The following is a 23,062-nucleotide window of genomic DNA, read 5'->3' as shown; positions in this document are numbered from 1 at the left end:
TCCGTATTTTCAAAATTTAACCCAGAATTCAATAATTAAAAACAAAATTAATATTATTCATACATATTATTTAGTAAATAATTGTAATAAGATCATAAATTGAAGACTATTATACAATTACTCTCATTTTCACGGTAATTTTCTTTCATAAAAATTTCTTTCCCAAAATTGGAACAAGAAAATCTACAGAATAAGAAAGAAAGCTCCTTTACTTTTAGATTGTAATTATAGTATAGAAGTCGATTGAGATTCGAAAGTTTAATGTCATCGCCGACAATGGAGGCTGCTACCATTTACCTTCACACACACGAGCACACACACACACACACACACACACACACACACACACACACACACACACATCCAGTCTAATAATATAAATATAAATATAAATGAATTTAATTGTACAATAGACGAGTGAATATGAAGAGGTAGAGGTATTTGTTATTTTTATTTTTATCATATTGTTAATTCTTTTATTGTGTCAATAACGCTGTTAATGTAGACACTCAAGTAAGCCGGCTATTGTGAGAGCGCTCGCCCTCTATCCTCGCCATCTATAACTATAACTTGCTCACGACGGGAGTCACAGCCAATCCGGCGACGGCTATACTACAATTCGTATTTATTCGACGGTGATGTTGATAATACTTAAACATTTATACTTTATTTCATTTGTACTTTTCTTGTACTTGTGTATGTTGCGGTCAATAGAGCTATTCGATTTGTTAGGTAACTTGTCGATTGCCAATGATGACTTTTGTTGTCATTATTGTTATTGTTGTTGTTATTCAATAATCGTGATGGCGAATCTGTTGGAGAAAGTTTCTCTGATTTGTTCTATTATAGATTTTTTAGAGCAATTATGTAAGTCTTGTAAGGAGTTTTGATGATTTGAGCATCGAGTGATGCTCAGTGGGTATGTTGGAAGGTAATGAAAATTTTTTAGGGATTCACTTGATTACTTTTGGAATAAAATTAATAATACTAGCAACCTTGCAGTCACAATGCGACTGCCGTGATTTGTGAATTATAAATAAATAAAATTTTACTTTATTAAATAATGACTTTTGTTAAATTGCACTGTACTTTTTTAAATATTGACATTTTTTAAGATATAATCTCATTATGATGTTACACTCATCAAGAGCTTTTATTTGAGTACCCACATGCATTTTGATATATTTTTCATATATACATATATATATATATATATATATATATATATATATATATATATATATATATATATATATATAAAATATATGAAAAATTGATGTGGGTACTCAAACGAAAGGTCTTGATGAGTGTAACATCAGGATGAGCTTATATCTTTAAAAATGTCAATAGTTCACGAGATACAAGGCAATTTCTTAATTATTGACATTTTTAAAGATTTAAAGAGAGCTTTCATTTGAGTACTCACATGCATTTTGATATATTTTTCATATATACATATATGTAATATATATATAAATATATGAAAAATTGATGTAGGTACTCAAATAAAAGGTCTTGATGAGTGTAATATCGAGATGAGCTTATATCTTTAAAAATATCATTAGTTGACAAGATAGTAAAGTCAGTTTTTAATTATTGACATATTTTAAGATATAAGCTCATCCCGATGTTATACTCATCAAGAGCTTTCATTTGAGTACCCACATCCATTTTGATATATTTTTCATACATACATATATATAATATATATAAAATATATAAATATATGAAAAATTGATATGGGTACTCAAACGAAAGGTCTTGATGAGTGTAACATCGGGATGAGCTTATATCTTTAAAAATGTCAATAGTTCACGAGATACAAGATTATTTCTCAAATATATGTCTAGAGAAAGAGCGAATTTACGAACATTTTTAACGATACAAAAATGTTCAAAATTAAATTGTCTACAATTTTTGTTTCAAACATTTCTCTCAAAATCCAGAATTACAAATTAAAATAAAATAACCACGCCTGAAATAAATAGATTAAAATAAAAATGATCAAACTTTGGAATCTCAAAAGCCTAATTACTGTATTTGATTTACGAAAGAGTTAGTTAAAGTTCCACGTAAAGTTTAATAAGTAATAAAGTGATATTTGTAGTCGAAATAAACTAAAATCACTTCCCTCGGAGTAATAAGCAGTAAGTTAAACAGTCGCACTTGGATTTAATGTCCCAGCGAAAATGGACAAATAAACTCACTTTCTGTCTTTAATTACCCAAATAAACTCCCACTAACTTCTTAAAATTACCGTATGAAATTCTTAAACACAATTCAATTTAATCATCGACAATTTCTATAAATTTTACTTTCCCAACTATTAATTTAATTATTTTACTTACTTGATTAATCTTCAATTTTTCCTCTGTCTTCTTTTTCATCACTTTTGTTATACTAATTTTTAATAAAATTAATTCTAAAATTTTTACATTATTTTAAAATTAAACTATAAATAATTAAAGGTGTACTAATGAATTAAAAAAAATTTTTTTAAACATTTAAACAGAAAAAAAAACTTTATTTTTCAGTCATAATTTATATTTCTTTCAACACAAATTTGCAGAAAAAAAAAACAATTGTCGCTTGATTATTATTAATTAATATTTTATACACATTTATATAAATTCATATCTATCTATCTTTATTTATATATATATATTTATATTTATATATATTCAAAAAAAATTCAATTTCTATTACATAGTTAATTACATTTTGCATACACACATTTCGAATCCGCGCTTTAAATATTTTTACAGACTTTCTCAGCACGAACTTCGGCCCCGGAGATCTCGTTACTTACAATTCATCAATTACATATAATAATAATAATAATTTATCCAAAATAACAGCCCCCCAATACGTCAATAAATATCACAATTTTCTTTATCCCCCAACGAAATCTCCCTAAATTTATTTCCAAGCGAATAAATAAAAAAATATATATCCTACTTTACAGTTTTTCAAGCTCGTAATTTATATTTATATTTGTAATTTTTAAAATTACTAATTATTAACGATTAAATGTGTTATAAAATATCACTACAGATACCAATCGGCACCCGTCATTTAAAATATTTAGTAATGATTTATTATTAATAATCATTAATTATTCCGCTGTAATAGCTACGTATTCACAAATATTTTCAATAAGTACTTATTTATTTTAATCCACTGATAGACAAATTTTTAAATATTTTATTAATTATTAAAATAATATTTTTGATGAATATTTACTGATAATTATCATTATTTATTTAATAAAATTTACTTTTATTCTATTTTAATTTTTTTATTAATTAATTTTAAATTAATTAATTTATTTTAATTTTTTTATATTATTTATTTTTTTTTAATAGCTAGAAGAGATTTTTTTAAAATCAAAAATTATTTAAAATTTAATTTTATATTTTTGATTTTAGATTTTTTTAAGCTACATAATTTTTTTTAAAATGTCAAATAATTCATACAAAAATTAGCTATATTTTTTTAAATTTCCATTACAAAAATTTTTCTACAATTTTTGTTCCAAAATTTTTTTAATTACAGCCATTTTTTCACACTTCTGTTTCCAAAAATGTGATAAAAGAATTTTTTTAAATAAATATTTATTAATTTTTAATTAAAAAAAAAAAAAGTTTTTAATAAAATTTGAATTTCTAAAAATATTTCCCCACAAACTCTATCAGTGTATTTAAAAAAATTCCACCAATAATAATTAATTCAAATAAAAATCAATAATATTCACAGTGACTTTAAATGAAATTTATTGATCAATATTTCACCATATTTTGATGATCATGAGCTACGACTCAATCGTAAATCTCTAAGTAATTATGCCCACAATCAATCAACAACATCAATAATAATAATAATAATAATAATAATAATAATAATAATAATAATAATATGAATAATTATAATAAAATAATAAAAAACTATCATAAAAGAAAGATTGATTAAAATACAAAATTTATTTACATTCACTGACTTTACAAATATTGGCACATACCATTTCCACGCATTCCAAAAATAGTTTAACTATTTACAATTCACCAATTCCAAGTCCCCGACACTATTTACACTATTTTAAATAAAATAACCTATAATTCCCACAGTGGAACCCCTCAAAAACACACTCACACATTAATAGATCCGTTCCACTAAACAAACAATTAAATATGAACCGCAGCAGTCCTAGGTCCACTGGTTTGATTATTATGCTGCCTGCGAACGGGCGGAGGTTGTCTTCTCTGATTATTAGTCCTTTGATTATTCGGAACATCAGGAAGCGCGAATCTCAGTTTTTCCCAGAACAACTTATCGCCCCACTGAAGATACGTATTAGTCTTCAAGTAGAGCCTAATATCCGGATCTAAATCACGCTGGGGAACGTCTCCAACTAAAACCAAGATGAGCCTCCGCCTGCGATCCCTCAGAACTTGATGATGAGCCGACTTGAAGTCAAATCTGCACCACTCAGACTTGATGAAGTTCTCCGACAGAACAATAATCGTTCTTCTGGAGGACTCGACAGCCTGAACGATGGTGTCCGCAATGAAGCTCCCCACCGGAAAATCCCGATAATGCAGACAAAGCTTGTAGGAAGGATTCCCCATTTCCAAAACAGGGGCCAATTCCTCGACAACAAACGCCTCGTCCTTGGAACTGTAGGACACAAACGCGTCAAAAAGTTTATCACGGTCATCGCGGTCAAATTCGGTGTTCCGATAGAAGATTCTGACCCCGAACCTGGAGTGGAACCAGACGCGGAACTCCTGACGGAAAATGAACACCAACATACAGAGCAGCATGACAATCAGAAACGCCGCTAATGTGGAGATTAGCAGCGGCAAGTAATCTTCCAAAGCTTGCCGCTCGATAATTGTCTTGGTCAGATTGCTCTGAATTCCATTTTCAATGTTCATCATTCCCGTGCACTGTTGGCTTTCGCCGCCACTTGGAGCACCAGAATTTGCACTTGCACTTGCACTTGCACTTGCACTGAGGGAATTGGTGGAGTTCGGCTGACCAACAACGGCAAAACCGAACTCGTTGTCCCTGAACACTTGGTCGCCGTAAACTTCGAATTCAGTGACATTAAATACGCACCTGAGCTGATCAGAATCAGGCACTCTGTTCTTTCCAGCAAGAATCCACTCGCGATAAACTTCCAGATAGTCGCACTCGCAGGACCAGGGGTTCTTCGATAAGCTCACTGTTATGGACCCAGGCAGACCCCAGACCGCTAAAGTGGTCAGCCGGTTGTTCTGGAGCTCGAGAACCTTCAAAGACTTCAAATGCGAGAAAGTCCTGTTGGCGATTGTGAAGATTTCGTTCCCGAACAGGTACAGGAACTGAAGATTGTCCAGACCCTCGAATTCGTACCCACGGAGTTCTTTGATTTTGTTATTCTGCAGGTGCAAATCCTCCAAATCACGGAGTCCGTTGAAGGATCTGTTTTGCACTAATTCGATGTTAGACGAATTGAGATAAAGAACTTTGAGTTTCTTGCGGCCGATGAACGCGTGGCTGGATATTGTTTTAAGATCATTGCCGTCTAAGTAGAGCCGCGTTGCGTCCATGGGAATCTGCTCTGGCAGATGATTTACGTGTCCGCCAGATGAACAGTCTACGACATTTGCTGACCAGGATTGGTCGTGGTAGCAAGTACAGTTTTGGGGACACGTCATTTCACAATCACACGCGTCAAAATCACAGCAATGACATAGGGCGAAACAATGAGAGTCATATTTGCAGAGGAATTGGGAGTGCGAAGCCTCAACAAGTGGTACATAAACACGCTCACGGTCGTACAGCAATTTGCAGTAAATACTCTCAAGGTCCATAACGTTTGGGTAGATTCGTGATTGGTTCTGCCGGTTAACACGCTGAAGCCACTCCATTGTGCAGTCACACAGATAATGATTATCACCGATATAAAACTCCGGGAGCGGTTTTTCCGCAGGCACAGCACTTATTCTCAACGCGTAAGTTTCCAAGTTTTGAATTCGATTGCCCTTTAGATCAACGTGAGTCAAATTAGGCTTTTTAAAAAACGCATAACTCTGAACTTTGGTTATCAAATTGTCATTTAGGAAAAGCACTTTAACACTCATGGGTATCGCGTTTCCCGTTATTTCGGTGAGTTTGTTCTGGCTGGCATCGAAAGTGCTCAACTGCAACTGGGTTTCTATTTCAAAGTAATTCCCCAATTCAGTAATGTCATTGGAATGCACATCAAGCCACTGTAATCCAGTCGGTATCATCGCGTAATCGAACCACTTAAGTCTATTGTCACTGACATTTAACCACACAAGATTAGGCAAGTTCGCGAACAGCCCAGCGATAGCGATCAGCTGGTTCCCGTCCAGCCTGATCGCCTGAAGATTTGTGTTGTCATCAAAAGTCCCAGGTTCTATATACTGAATCCTGTTCCTCGACAAGTTCAGGATCTTAAGCTCCTTTATCTTGTCAAATATCCCTTTGGTCAAGTTTCCAATGTGGTTTTCCGTGAGCCTCAGCCCGTAGAGCTGAGATACGTGGTCGAAAGTACCGATTGGTATCTCTGAGATTAGATTCTCTCCAAGATCAAGAGTGCGTAACAGAGGCGTCGCTTTCAGCGCATCCGGCACAGATGTCAGCCGATTACCGTTAAGATGCAAGTCCTGGAGTGACGATGTGTTTCTCAACGAACTGGGATGGAGAACCGTCAAACGGTTGTTGTCCAATGACAGCAAACTTAACACATACAACCCACTGAGCGTTGTCGCATCAATTACCGTCAACTGGTTGTCACTGAGCACCAACGTGTGCAAATTGTACAACGCTGAAAAGGTGTTCTCCTGCAAGGTCTCTATCAGATTTTCCTGCAGCCTCAGAATCTGCAAACTGTACAAATCCCGGAACACTGTCGGTTCAAGTCTTGACACCCTATTCGACGACAAATCAAGGACCACTAACCTAACTAGTCCACTGAACGTCGCTGTGTTCACCCACTCAGTAGTCAGCTCGTTCTTAGAAAGATCCAGAACCAGCAGCTGGGTCAGATCATTGAACAGCCCAGGTGGCAGGACATTCAACGAATTGTTCCTCAAGTAAACTTCTTTAAGATTCTTTGCTTCATTAAACAACTCAGGCGGCAAACTCGTCAACCTATTATCCGAAAGCTTCAGAACCGTCAAACTAGTCAGCCCTTCAAAAGCGCGATCCGCCATAAAGCCAATCGCATTGCTCCTCAGGTTCAAAGTCTGCAATCTGGTCAACCCCGAAAACGCAGCAGTTGGCAGATTTTCAATGCTGTTGTTGCTCAAATCCAGCTCTCGAAGATTCCCAGCGCACCTCCCAGCGACGTTGTTAAAATGGAAGCTTGCAACCTCTCTCAAGCGGTTCCTGGTCAGATTCAGGACCTCCAGGCTGCTCAGCGAGCACAGGCTGCCCTCAGGCAGACTCCACATGTTGTTCTCCCCCAAATCAAGCCTCTCTAATTTCGATAATTCCTCCGTGAAGGCCCGCTGCGAGACATCCAGCGCCATGGCGGACCAGTCAGTATTGTGGGTCCTGACGGTGAGATTCCTGAGCTCTTTTAGTCCTCGGAAAGCATCATCGGAGAGATTGCCGATCTTGCAGTACTCGATCACCAGCTCTCTGAGCTCCACCAAGGGTCGGAAGCTTCCTGCACTCAGCGAACTCTGGTAGAAAAGCGCGTCGCTGCACTCTAGCCTCAGTCTGACCGTGTGTTGGGGCTGGATGACGCTGAAGTTGGTGTTCTCCAGCTCGCTGTTGATGGTCCTGAGTCTGCAGACCAGGGACACATCGTCCTCGGCGTCTCCGGTAGCGACCCATTTGCACTCATCGGGGGCCTTGTACCTCAACGCCTTGCTGAGTGAGGCTCCCAGTGATCCGAATATCGTGCCCAGGAGGATCGCCAGGAAGGCAGGGTTCCCCTGCATCTTGCTGCGCTGATTCGTCACTAACTGGCGTTAGGCATCCAAGGTATCCAATGCCACAAGATCCATCTGGGAGCTACGTTAGTCCGAGTGGAGAATCATCCTCGAATTAGGTATCACCATTCACCAACTTGGGACCTTTTGCAGTCACTTGGAACTTAATTCTAAAACACTTTAACGAACTAACTGGTCATCAAACAATCAGCACCTGGTTCTCTAGCATCTTGGTGCTCACATCACTTATCACTGTATATCCAATCGGAGCCAATCCACCTGGAGATTATCCGGTCAGGCACAACAAAGAACACCAGGTTAGGCGGTGATAATCCAAATTTAAATAGAAGACACCTTTTGGATTGTAATCCGGTTAGCGGAAGCTTTTTAAAACAGCAATATTGATAGTCCGTCGAGTTTAGCTGGTTCGTCGGATTATAAGGTATTCGGACCGGCGAGCGCGGATCCAGTCAGACCCACGGTACTTCGAGAACTGGCTGGGTAGATGCCCGGCAAGTGACTCGGGCCCGCGAGCATCATCAAACAAGTTCCCCTTTCCTCCGTCCGGTCCGCCAGCACGGAGGAGTAGTCCCTCTCTCCTCGTTACTGGTTAGTATGTGTTAGTGAGGGATAGCGAACGGCCTCTTGCTCTCTGTTCCAGCTACGCTGTCCTTGTTCACCTGGCCCCTGAACGGAGACTCCATTCCACTGCTAGCTGTACTTATACCCAGGAATTGCTTATAGGGGCTATAAAAACAAGACCGGTACACTTTGCCGTTCTATGTAGTCTCACCGGTCGCCAGTCCTCAAGGGCTAGAGAGAAGGAATTTTTTTATTTGTATGATTAGAGGATTTTGGAAAATGGAAAAATTGGTTGAAAAAATATTTTATGTTAGTGAAAGTGGGGTTAGTTTTTTTAATTTTAATTTTAGAAAAAAATTTTGGGATGAAAGTGATTGAGAATTTAATTTTGAACAACTTTGATGTCTGTAAAAATTTTTGTAAAATATAGCTATTTTTTTTAGGAATCATACTATACTAAGAAAAAAAATTAATTTTATTGATACAAATTCATGTTCTTGAAAATTTTCAAGAATATATATTCTTAGCTCAAGAACTTGTTAAATTGATTGAAATAATTTTTACTCAATTTAAATAAAGCTATTCTCTTGTTTATCTATTATTAAAAGATAAATATTGATCTCTTCAGAAATTAATAATCTACATTATTAAGAGAATATGCAAAATTTTGTGGCCAGTGTATTTATATGATAAAACGGGGTTTTATGGTTAAATTTGGTATCGTTGGAAAAGTCTTGACCTGAAGTTGTGACTTTTCATGGTTTCATATCATTCTCACCAATAGTCAATTTATGATGATAAGTATTTAAGCTGCATTCGGAAATGCTCTATCTCCAGATACATAATTAAGAAATGACCTTGTATCTCGTGAACTATTGACATTTCTAAAAATATAAGCTCATCTTGATGTTACACTCATCGAGACCTTTCATTTGAGTACCCACATCAATTTTTCATATATTTTATATATTTATATATATGAATATATGAAAAATATATGAAAATGCATGTGGGTACTCAAATGCAAGCTCTTGATGAGTGTAACATCGGGATGAGCTTATATCTTAAAAAACGTCAATAATTAAGAACTGACTTGGCTATCTTGTCAACTAATCATATTTTTAAAGATATAAGCTCATCTCGACATTACACTCATCGAGACCTTTCATTTGAGTACCCTCATCAATTTTTCATATATTTCATATATTTATAAATATTATATATATGTATATGTGAAAAATATATCAAAAATGCATGTGGGTACTCAAATGAAAGCTCTTGATAAGTGTAACATCGGAATGAGCTTATATCTTAAAAAATGTCAATAATTAAGAACTGACTTCGCTTTGCTATCATGTCAACTAATCATATTTTTAAAGATATAAGCTCATCTCGATATTACACTCATCGAGACCTTTCATTTGAGTACCCACATCAATTTTTCATATATTTTATATATTTATATATATGAATATATGAAAAATATATGAAAATGCATGTGGGTACTCAAATGAAAGCTCTTGATGAGTGTAACATCGGGATGAGCTTACATCTTTAAAAACCTCAATAGATAAAAAAGTACAGTGCAATTTAACAAAAGTCGTTATTTAATAAAGCAAAATTTTATTTATCAAAAATTATAAAATTTTAATGTTGAAAAAAAAAGTTGTGAAGAAATAAATTATGAACAATTTCTGTATTATTCCAAATTTTGTAGGATCAATAATTCAAAAGATATAGACGTTATAAGCTTGTTAATGATCTGCATACTTGGTAGAATTGAAGTGGATATTAAAAACTTGTGAAATAATTAAGTCAAGTGACTCTCTGAAAAATGCTCGTTACCATCTCTATCATAATGATCACCACTCTCCATTGTAAGTACACGAATCTTCTCAAGACTTCACCTATTCTCCCTTTAGAGATCGAAGTGGTCTTTAGTTAATAACGGGGGATTATTATTAATAATTAACCGCGACGCGGAGTTAATAAATCACTTGTAGAATAACAGAGTCAACATCAGTAAACTGTTAAAGCCTCGTATCTTTGCTAAGGACAATAAGGCATGTATGCTCCTTTTGTTGTCTCGATTACGGTAAACGAGCGTATGACATTTTAAATGATATGTCTAGCCGTAGAACCTCTCGGGACCTCATTTGCTGAAATAACCCACAATAGAAAGAACCAAAGCAAACTCTCTCGCTGTTTAAATTATTTAAAAGATTATAACGGGCTAATTTATTCACAAGTTTATTTTCGATGAAAAAACCCGTGAGAGGGAGAAAGAGGCAAGAGGTAATCAATATAGATGTACGGAGGTATAATTAGCGTGGCTGAGTTTTTGAGAGTGAAAAATAAGAGACCGCTATTTCGAAAGCGGTTAACGAAACGAAACTAAACCCCTACAGGCATGGACCGGTACACGACCGAGGATCGAGGATCCAGTGTGTATATATGAGGTCCCGAGCTCTTGACAGGGGGTAGGCTCGCCATGGGAGACCACTTAACGGGGCCCCGAGATCCGGCACATAATGCACCGGCAATCGTTTTCACACCCTATGTGTTGCTAATTATTGCTAATTCATCAACAACATTATTACTTTTACCGAGAATGCAACTTAGTGTATTTTCTCCTGATTTTTTTACAAGTCTTATGTAGAAAAAAATCTTAAAAAATAACTCGAAAAATTTTTTTTATATTCTAAATACAAAAAAAAAAATTCCTGAATTATTAGATTTAAAAATTATAAGAATATTTTGAAATAATTTTGGTACTCTGATACAAGGATTTATTAACTATTAATAATATAATTTATTTGATGACATTTAATAAATTTATTAAATATTTTTTTTAAAATATATTTATAAAAAATTTAATGTAAAATTTTTGGAGGTAATATTGATAAAATAAATATTAATATTTGATTTTATAAATTAATTTTAATAAAAATTTGATAATATTTTACACTGATAAAAGGATTTATTAACTATTAATAATATAATTTATTTGAAAACAATTATTAAATTTTTTAAATATTTTTTAACATTCAATGAATATTTTTAGAAGTGAAATTTAGAAAAAAAAAAATTTTTTTTTTTATAAAATATTTGTAAAAAATTTAATGTAAGATTTTTGGAGGTAATATTGAAAAAATAAATATTAATATTAATATTTGATTTAATAAATGAATTTTACTAAAAATTTGATAATATTCTACACTGGTAAAAGTATTTATTAACTATTAATAATTTAATTTATTTGAAGAAAATTATTTAATTTATTAAATTTGAATAAATATTTTTTAACATTCAATAAATATTTATTTGGGAGGAAAGTAAATTTATTAATAGTTAATAAGTATTTATGAATATTTAACAAATATTTATTAACAGTTAACAAATATTCATTAACCATTAATAAATATTTATTAACAGTTAATAAATTGTACTTAATAAATTACTTATTAACTGTTAATAAATATTTGTCAACTGTTAACAAATATTTATTAACATTTAATAAATTGTATTTAATAAATAATTTATTAACTGTTAATAAATATTAATTAAATCCTATAATGTTAAAAAATCATTTATTAACAGTTAATAAAGCTTATTAAATATAAAAAAATCCTTCTATCAGTGTAAATTTTTGTATGACCAATATTTTGGACGTCATAGTTGTTTTTTGGAGAGTTTTAATGGATGATATTTTTGGAAACTAAAAATTTTGAAAAAAATGGCTGTAGTTTGCAAAATTTTGATTTTGGAGAAAAATATTTTGAACAAAAATTATAAAAAAATAAATTTTGAGCAATTTTGGTGTTTAAAAATTTTTTTACAAGCTATATTTTAAAAGTGATAGTTATTTTTTGTAATAATTTGAAATTGAGACTATTTATTAATTAAAAAAATATACTTTTGAAGAAAGAAAAAAAAATTCTTAACCAAAAATAAAAAATGAGCGAATTTTCTTAATTAAAGATAATTTTTTTCGAATTAACTAAATTTAATTTGGTATACAATTAAATTAGTAACAATAGGTCTGAGTGATTCAAATCTAGTTAATTTGTGGCAGAGCTTTTGAAGATAAAAGTTTGAGCTTTTGGGTGAATAACGAGCGTCGCTTTGCTTTGGAATGAATGGGCGCAGTACGTGACAGTCGGGCAAGGTGTCCCTTTATCAATCTTTTGTTCGCGCTCACGTATAACCGCGACAGTAACCGTTGAGAAAGCGCAAAATGAGGAGGATCAACACGGGACAAAGACAAAGATAGAGACTGAGATTCTGGAGGAGAGAGAGCAAAAAGCGGATAAAGAATAGCAGGAGAGAAGAAACAACTCTACAGTTTCTATCTATATGATATGATAGTCTCTTTGGTGGTACTATTCTCAACTCTCAATAGCTGTGCTCAGATACGCCGAAGTGAGTTGAGTTACATCGTGAAGAAAAGCCACTGGTAATCCCGTTACATTGTCAAGTCTCAGCCATTTCCACGAGACTTATTCGATACCTCGGTGACGTCATTATAGAATCCGTCATTGCCAGCTGGGGTCTTATTCCATGGAAAGAATTCGGATCATGATCGTCTGAGACGTCATTCTGTTCTGGAGCACCATTTATCAGGAATAGAATTATATAGGTGATGGTAGATGTTATGTTGATTGTTGATATCAACTTCTTTCGGTGATTTTAACTTTGAACTATAAAAAAATTTTTTATGATTGATAAATTGATTTATTGAATTTAAAAAGTGGTTTGAGAATTTTCATTTTGGTGACTTCTTTTATTTTATTATTTATTGAGATGTAATTAAATTTTGAAGAAAATTTTTAAGAATGGGGGCGTAGAAAAGAAGTTGATAGAATTGATCAATTTTGATGAAAAAATTACCAATTACTCTTTAAAGTATGTAGATTCTTAAAATCCAAGCAAAAAATTGAAAGAATAAATTATTTTAGTAGAAAAAATTATTTTAAAATTGATTTTTGCAATCGTTGATATTTTTAGATGAAAATTTTGAAGAAGTGGAGGCGTAAGAAAGAAGTTGATAAAATTTTTTAATTTTAATGAAAAAATTACTAATTACTCTTTAAAGTATGTAGATTCTTTAAATCCAAGCGAAGAATTGAAAGAATAAATTATTTTAGTAGAAAAAATGATTTAAAAATTGATTTTTGTAATTTTTGATATTTTTAGAGGAAAATTTTGACGAAATGAAGGCGTAAGAAAGAAGATAAAATTTTTTGATTTTAATGAAAAAATTACTAAATATACTTTGAAGTATGTAGTTTCTTAGAATCTTGGCGAAAAATTAAAAAAATGAATAATTTTGTTAGAAAAAGTTATTTAAAAACTGATTTTTGTAATCTTTGATATTTTTCGAGAAAAATTTTGAAGAAATGGAGGCGTAAGAAAGAAGTTGATAAAATTTTTTAATGTTAATGAAAAAATTACCCAATCTACTTCAAAGTATGTAGATTCTTAAAATCCAAGCGAAGAATTAAAAAATTTAATAGTTTCGTTAGAAAAAATTATTCAAAAATAGTTATTTTCATTTTTCGAAAATTTTTTAAAGGGGACATAGGAAAGAATATAGAATCATTCAATTATATTGAAATTATCTCTGAATATACTTCTTCTTATAATCCAAATGAAGAATTTATAAAATAGATTCTTCAAAAAAACCTCACTTCCAAAAAAACTATTACCAAATCATCTCCAAAAAACCCGATAAATTAATTACTTCCCCAATCCATTGGAAATACCAAGCCACCAGAGCGTGCAATTTTACACGTGATCCATCGTATCTTACGAACCGTCACGGCAAATGATCGGTGTGTCTAGAACACTTACATCTCATACGGAATATGTTCCCCGGTTGACAAGCCCCATAATATAATATAATATAATATATAATAAAATACAATAAGCAAAGCGTAAAAGTGTAAACGTGGAATGAAGGCTCTTGGATACTTAAATAAACACCAGCAGGTACGCGTATTAAATCCAACTGCACGACAGTCGACAGTCACTCATAATTATGGATCAACCTTATATCAGCCTGGTGAAGCCAGTTGATGTACTGTATAATGGCAACACGCGATAGCGACAGACACCGGCATAAGTACTCTGCTATACTAATGTAATGTAATGTAATGGAGAATCTAGTTTCTGGAACTGGAACTGGAACTGGTGATGCTGCCGTTGACAGCCCGTAACTGCGCGCAATAAAAACAAAGTCACTTAAAAACCGGAGAGGAGAAAGAAAGAGAGAAGCTGCCTGCTGTTTTGCTGGCCAGTGACATAAGGAGGAAGAGGAAAGGGGAAAGGGCGCCTAAAGGATGAAATGAGCCTGGTTGGCAATACTGGTGGTGCATTCCACCGGCTGGATCCATCCGGGCTGGTGCTTTGTGTTTTGCGGGCTGTCCTTTTCCTCCTGGCTCTTCTGCTGTCGACGAGGAAGATTTTTAATACTTCTGCTGTTGTTCTTGTTATTATTATCCTCTGAGGAGAACGCCAGCACTCCTCAGTGGTATTTCACGGGGAAATGGTTGCGTGATGCCCGGGGGCTTTGCGTGGCTCACGAATTTTCAGTTTGTCCGTGTAATTTCTAGTAATAGCTTTTTTTTATTAATAATGGTTTTTTTTAGAGGAGGTTTTAGATTGATTATCTGGGGAAGGGGGGATTGGTTGATTTTTGAGGGAGTGGGATTGAGATTAGTTTGATTGGAATCAGGAGAGCTTATAAATATAAGAAAAACTAGCAACCTTATATAAATAATGACTTTTGTTAAATTGCACTGTACATTCTTAATTATTGACGTTTTTAAAGATATAAGCTCATCTTGATGCTACACTCATCAAGAGCTTTCATTTGAGTACCCACATGCATTTTTGATATATTTTTCATATATACATATATATAATATTTATAAATATATGAAAAATTGATGTGGGTACTCAAATGAAAGGTCTTGATGAGTGTAACATCGGGATGAGCTTATATCTTTAAAAATCTTAAGAGTTCACAAGGTACAATGTCATTTCTTAATTACTGATGTTTTTGAAGATATAAGCTCATCCCGATGTTACACTCATCAAGATTTTTCATTCAAGTATCCACATCAATTTTTCATATATTTTATATATTTATATATTATTTAAATTACTTTCATCCATAATACAAATAATAATTTAAAGTTATCAGGAACGTGGACCAAGGGTAACATTTGTTTTTACCCTTGGTCCACGTTCCTGATAACTTTAAATTAATATTTATATATATTACATATATGTATATATAAAAAATATATCAAAAATCCATGTATGTACTCAAATGAAAGCTCTTGATGAGTATAACATCAGGATGAGCTTATATCTTTGGAAATGTCAATAGTTAAGAAATTACATTGTATTTTGTCAACTGTTGACATTTTTAAAGATATAAGCTTATCCCGATGTTACACTCATCAAGAGCTTTCATTTGAGTACCCACATGCATTTTTGATATATTTTTCATATATACATATATATAATATACATAAATATATGAAAAATTGATGTGGGTACTCAAATGAAAGGTCTTGATGAGTGTAACATCGGGATGAGCTTATATCTTCTAAAATGTCAATAGTTCACAAGATATAATGTCATTTCTTAATTATGTATCTAGAAATAGAGTATTTTTGAATGCGGCCTAAATTCTTATTATCATTAATTAACTATTGGTGAGAATGATATGAAACCATGAAAATGCAAAACTCTAGGTCAAGACTTTTCCAATCGATGCCAAATTCAACCAGAAAAACCCATTTTATTATATAAATACACTAGCCACAAAATTTTGCTTATTCTCTCAATAATATGGATTATTGATTTATTAAATCGAAGTAATATGCATTGTAATTTAACGAAATCAATTGTATCTCTTAAATATTATGAAAATTTTCAATAAGATCAAAATTATTCAGAATTTACTCTTCTATAACTTTTGTTCCAAACATTTTTCTCTAAAACCAAAAGTTTAGAAATTAGAACCATTTTCAATATAATCTTTCCAAAAAAACTAGTATTAACAATTTTTTATAAAATAAGCTCAGATCCTATTTATATTTGTAATTATTATTATTATAATCTCTTCATGTAATTGTCATTCGACAATGATTACAATAATTCATCAGTTAACTGTACACTACCCATCGGAATAAAACAAATTTATTTATTTTATTAAAAACTATCTGAATTAAGCCAGAATCTATTAAAAAGGTAAATGGTTTAAGATAGTTATCGCGCTATCTTGATCTTATTTAAATAAAAAGTATCTTCAATCAATCAAATAAAAACTCTAATGTGAGTTGATCTATGTAATAATTAATAATCTTTTTTATTACACTAAACTTTTCATGGTTAAACTTTTTATTTTAAAAAAATCTAAAACTGATAAAACAATTAATAATTATAACAATATTCAATTTGTTAAAAATTAAATTTTTCTTACGAACAAATCTATTAATTCAATTTTAAATTAATAAATCAATAAAATTAATTGATTAAAAAAAATTCTTGAATTAAGAAAAAGATTTTTTTTACCAAAATCTTTTTAAAATAAATAAGAATTAATCATCAGAAATAAATAAGAAGGTAAAAAAGAAGAAATATAATAAATATAAAAAGCAGAAGGAACTTAACAGAAATAAGATTGATCGAAGTACGTTAAGAGGCAATAATCAGCCGATCTCCATTTCCATTTTATTTCCAGAGACTGAGACCAATCTATCGGGCAATGACTGAGTGAATTCCGGATTACGCAAGCGATAGAATATTCCAGTTAAGTTAACCGGAGAGAGTTATCAATCAAAGATGGTTACTGGCTAAAAGCGTGCCTCGTCACTCTTAACTTTTAACTAAAACTCAACTAGAACTCAACTAGTAACTGTTTGCTCCTCAATGGGTTTTTATTTTATTTACCGGCTCCAGTTTCTATATTCTATATTATATTAACCGGCGGGGCGTGAGGGAATGTGGGTTAATACGATACACATGTGAGGAGCTTACACGTAGACAAATAGCCGGCGGATCAGTGACCGGGCGTTTAGTTTAGTTATTTAAAATAAAATCTAAGCCACCGTGTCGGATCTCATTCCAGGCGATCCTTTTCTAAACTATTCTCAGGCACTCTTGTTATCATTGATGCTACTACACTTGGCTTCACATCCAGGCGAGAGAAAGGAATTATTTTATTTTACATTTTTTATTGTTATTTATTAGTTACCACTTACATTATTTATAACTGTCTTTTTAAACGTTTATATTTCTTCTTTTTTTTCAATTTTATTTTACTCGGATTTTTATTTATTGCCAGTTAATTAACGTGATTAATCGTGGATTGCTGGTCTTCATTTTACTACATGTTTTTTTTTATTTTTTGAATAGTTATTAATTTTTTATGTTTAAAGATTTATAAAAAACGTTTTTATTTTGTCATATGTATTTTGTAATCCCGTATGTGAAAGTTAGATTATTATAATAGGCGCGCATATCTAATCGTATATGATACTTATAAATATATGAACACATATGACATCACATATGAAAATATGAACATTTATGACTGTATATTTGTTCATATATGATTTTTATTAACATATGTAACTTAACATATAAACATATATGACTTAATATAAGATTTTTATGAACAAATGTTACTTTAAACATTATTTACATGATACATATGACAATATATGCCTTCAAATATGAAACAGAATGAATATATGAAGATATATGACTCCACATACGAACATATGATAAATATGAACATATATATGATCAACGTGACTTTATATATGATTTTATTAACGTATGTAACTTTATATATGATTCATATAAATATGTGAATATATATGGCTCCAGATATGATCATATATGATTTATATGATTTTTATAAATGTATCTAACTTCACACATGATACGTAAAAATATATGACTCCACATATGATGCATATGAACATATATGACTTTATATATGAACATATATGACTTTATATATGGCACATATGAACATATATGATTTTATACAAGGTATATATGAACATATTTGACTTTGTATATGGCATATATGAAGAAATATGGCACGTATGAACATATATGACTCTATATATGAACATATAATACATGTGAACATATATGACTCCACATATGATCATATATAAGTTATACAAACATATTGAACTTCACATATGATATATATGAACAGATATGATTTTATATATGGCATATATGAACATGTATGCTATGTATATAGCAAGTATGAACATATATGTCATATATATGGCAACTACCCTTATGAAAAAAAAATATAAAAAAAAAATATGTCGAAATATACAAAAAATATATTTTAAATATATTAAAAATCTATAAAAAATATATAAATATATATGAAAAATATGTATAGTAAATATATTTTTAATAACTAATTTTTGACCGATTTTCATATATATATTTTAGATATATTCAAGATATATCTTAAAATACATAAAAAATACATAGCTAAAAATATTAAAAAAATATATTTTGAATATATCTAAAATATATAAAATACTAGAAATGTGAATAGCGCGCTACGCGCGCGCCTAAATTGTAACCAATAATGAATCGTGGCCTGTTTTTAGCGAGTTTCGACCTTTGACTACCTTCAAGACTTTCATGTATTTTAATTTAAAGGATATATGAAAATCGGCCAAAAGTTAGTTATTAAAAATATATTTACTACACATAATTTATATATTTTTTATAGATTTTTAATATATTTTTTATGTATCTTGACATATTTTTTTTAGGCTCCCCGCCTTTATTAATCCCGCCAAAATTTCTCAGCAAAAATTTCTCACAATTATTTACAATTAAGTACAATTATTTCTAAAAAAAAACATTAACATGGCCCTTTTATCATGGTTTTTGTGTGAAAAAATATTGTACAAAAAATTATTGCTGACAATTTTTATATTTTTTTTTTCATGGAGGTATGGACATATATGTCATATATATGGTGAATATGGACATATATGAATTCATATATGGCACATATGAACATATACAACCACACATGCCTTTACAATAATAATGAATTCCTAATTATAAATACCCATATCAATTTCACCTCTAATTTTCTATTCCAAAATAATTATTCAAACTTTTCCTTCCAAAAATTTCTCAACCTAATTAAACCAAATTTCATAACATTTCAAGCTTAGGAAAAAAACCTGAAAAATAAAAGTCACGATATGAACTAAAACACGGTGATGCTATTTGAAAACGTGAGAGTCTCGTCTAGCCCGAGATTTAGCAACACCATTATATGTATAATACATATAGCAAGTTTTAGCCAGATGAAGAATGAGACCGATTTCCATATCTCGCTCTCATACTCACTGTTATGATGGACTATAAATACATACAAGCCCCTTCTCCCCCGTCCCCTTTCCTCCCGCTTCTCCTGAACCCACACATGAAACATAATACATAATATATAATATAAATTTTCCATACACAGACATAATAAGAGCCAGAGCCAGAGCCAGAGCCAAAGAATGTGCTTTCGCCCGTAAAGATTCAGGAATCGGGTCTTGAGTTATATCGCTTATTGTTTTAGACGGAATCACGAATCCGCGGTAACGCAGTCACGATAGGTCTCCCATTTTTTCCTTAACATTTAATGTCGTGATCGGGTCTTTTATTTGGTCTTTCACTTCATCACTCTACTATAAGATACAATAATATTTAGCTCTCTCTTTATCCAATTCTATCGCGCCTCCAGTTTTATTATTATGACTATGACTACGACTACCTAGCATAGTTTATTACTCATACTCATACGCTTAAATTCCTCCATATTCTGCTCAGTTAATTCTAACACTTAACTTTACTCAACTTTGCTTGTATTCGGTATGATAAATGTTTGAGCAGAGCTTCGGTGTCTCATCTTTGAATCAACTCTATCCAGCAATATCACATATCACATATTACATATTGCATTTCATATAATATATTATTATACATTATACAGGTAATAGGAATAGTAATAGTAATAAGAATAAGTGTCTAGTATAATATTATATTAACTCGACAGAAAGTGAAGCTTTTATGTTTCTCTCACGCTCACCTGTTGCCGTTTTCTTGTTTAATTCATCTTCACTTGCAGTTTTTAACCTTTCTTTTATGATAATGTGATGACATGCTTGTTAATTTTGTATTTAAGTATTTATTTTTTTAATTTTTAGTAATTTATCTGCAATATTTAATTTAAACTTTGCTTTTTTTTATTGTGGAAATTCTGGATAAAAAATTAGAGATAAAAATCATAAGAGTCTTTTTTTAGGAAATTTAATTTATTGTAAAAAATGTCATAAATTTTCCAAATTATTGATATTTAACTCAAAATTTAAATTTATAATGCGTGATTTCCTTATTTTTAAGTTTTTTGGAAATTTTGACCGAAATATTAAAAATATGATCAAATTTACAAGAACTTTTTTTTGTAGAGAATTAAATTTTCTACAAAAAAGGTATCATGATTTTTTTTAATTTTCGATATTTAATTCAGAATTCAAATTTTTTATTGTAAACATGTGATTTTTGTGATTTATGAAGAATTTTTGGAAATTTGATTAAAAATATAAAAATTATAATAAAATTTACACGGAAAAAAAGGTTCACTTGAGCCAAGAAAATATTTTTCTTCCTAATTATTTTTTTGAGCGAAAAAAAAATTTTTTTGACGAGAAATTTCACTTATTCCAACAAAATTAACTCTCTTGTTTTAAGAAATACGTATCTTGATCCAAGAAAATTTATTTACGTCAAGAAAATCTTGATGTTTTGAGAAAATTCAGCCTCTTGCTCCAAAAAATTTAGTTCTTGATAGAAGTAAATTTTCTTGTCTTGAGAAAATTTCTCTCTTGCTCCAAAAAATTAAATATAAAGATAGAAGTAAATTTTCATTAATATTTTTATTGATTAACATGTCAAATGGGAAGATCAAATAATATTTCATCATTTTTTTTCATTCAATATGTATAATTGCACGCTAAAATAATATAAAATGGGTATCAAATATTCTCGAGAAAAATTTTCTCAAGGTGAGAAAATTTTTTTTCAGCTGAATTAGGTTGCGCTGCTTCTCTAAAGTATCTAAAAATCTTGATCAAATATAAAAATTTATTGTATCAAGTATTTATGATAATTTGAATTAAGAAAAAATGACTTCCACCAAGAATAGAATTTTAAGAAAAATTTTTACTTCGGCCAACACAACTTCGGTCTTCCTTCAGGCACTCGACAAATTTTCTTGAGCCAAAAATTTTGTTCTCCAGTCAAGAAATTTTTTTTTCTGTGTACAAGAACCTTTTTTGTAGAAGATTAAATTTCCTACAAAAAAGGTCTCATATAATTTTTTGATAGTTCCAATATTTAACCCGTAGTCATTAGCTAAGCCATTCCACGTGATTTCAATTCGCTAATTAAATTTCTCCCGGCTTTGCAATGATTGAATCCCGCGTTTATTAAAACAATAATAACAAATAATTAGCAATAAAGTAAAGCCTTGGACTGTTAGTACCTAAAATAAGCTTTTCATGTTGTACAAATGAAAATATAATTTAACGAGAGGAGATTTATCGAGTGAATGGGATGGGAATAGTGAGCACAAAGGATAAAGTTTTAATTAAAAATGATTAAGTTAGACTGTTGTTATTATAAAAGATAACTTTTATAGATTGTTTAAAGCGGTAAAAGGATTTTTAAACAAATCTGTATTTAATTATTACCGGGATGTCGGACATGTCGGAGTAATGCGAGCCAATCAGTTTAACGAAACGCCGAAATGCTAGAGAAGAGAAGAGAGGAGAGGAGAGGGTTGTAGACTAAAGGTTTTAATGGAATAAAGTCTCCATTACAAAGTTGGGATACTCAATTATCCGTGCCCTGGAGTTTATTGCATCAGTTATGATATTTTAACTGCGACAGTTACTCAGTACCGAGCAGTGTCTACAATTACCGGTAACAAGGAGGAACTAAATTGTAAAATATTGCGGTTTAAATATTTATTTTATTTATTGTTTACTAGCTGTCAATCGTCCGCTTTGTTGGGCTTGGGTTCATATTTTTTTTATGGATTTCAATAAAAAAATTCTTTAACTTTACTCTCAATTATTACGATTTATTTATTTACATAAAGTTATAAAAGAATTTGCACACTGATAGAAGGATTTATTAACTATTAATAATTTAATTTATTAAATTTTAATAAATATTTTTTAACATCTAATAAATATTTATTTGGGAGGAAAGTACATTTATTAATAGTTAATACGTATTTATTAATAGTTAATAAAAATTTATTAACAGTTAATAAATATTTTGTTGAGTGAATTTGTTTCGCTTGCAATATTATTTGATATGAAGATAGCTTATAAACAAAAATCATCTTTATAAATTATTTGCATTAATTATATTACATTATAATAACGTTTATTGTA

At 31.0% G+C, this 23,062-nt stretch overlaps 2 protein-coding genes across 2 annotated transcripts in view; one reads left to right on the top strand and one right to left on the bottom strand.

Moving 5' to 3' along the window:
- LOC123271527 (lysine-specific histone demethylase 1A) overlaps positions 1–23,062 on the top strand; it is a 265,522-nt gene that overhangs the window by 153,209 nt on the left and 89,251 nt on the right. The gene's annotated exons all lie outside the window — the stretch shown is intronic.
- LOC123271525 (toll-like receptor Tollo) lies at positions 3,961–8,485 on the bottom strand. The gene has a single exon (XM_044737869.1). It carries the CDS (start codon positions 7,956–7,958, stop codon positions 4,182–4,184), a length of 3,777 nt encoding a protein of 1,258 aa, XP_044593804.1. The 5' UTR covers positions 7,959–8,485; the 3' UTR covers positions 3,961–4,181.

This window comes from Cotesia glomerata, linkage group LG9 (assembly GCF_020080835.1).
Source record: "Cotesia glomerata isolate CgM1 linkage group LG9, MPM_Cglom_v2.3, whole genome shotgun sequence".
NCBI classification, from domain to species: domain Eukaryota; kingdom Metazoa; phylum Arthropoda; class Insecta; order Hymenoptera; family Braconidae; genus Cotesia; species Cotesia glomerata.
Note: the sequence above shows the minus strand (reverse complement) of the source record. Positions and strands in the feature narration are given on the sequence as shown.

Coding starts and splice junctions, on each gene's coding strand:
- LOC123271525 (XM_044737869.1), bottom strand. CDS start 7,958: ATGCAGGGGAACCCTGCCTTCCTGGCGATCCTCCTGGGCACGATATTC.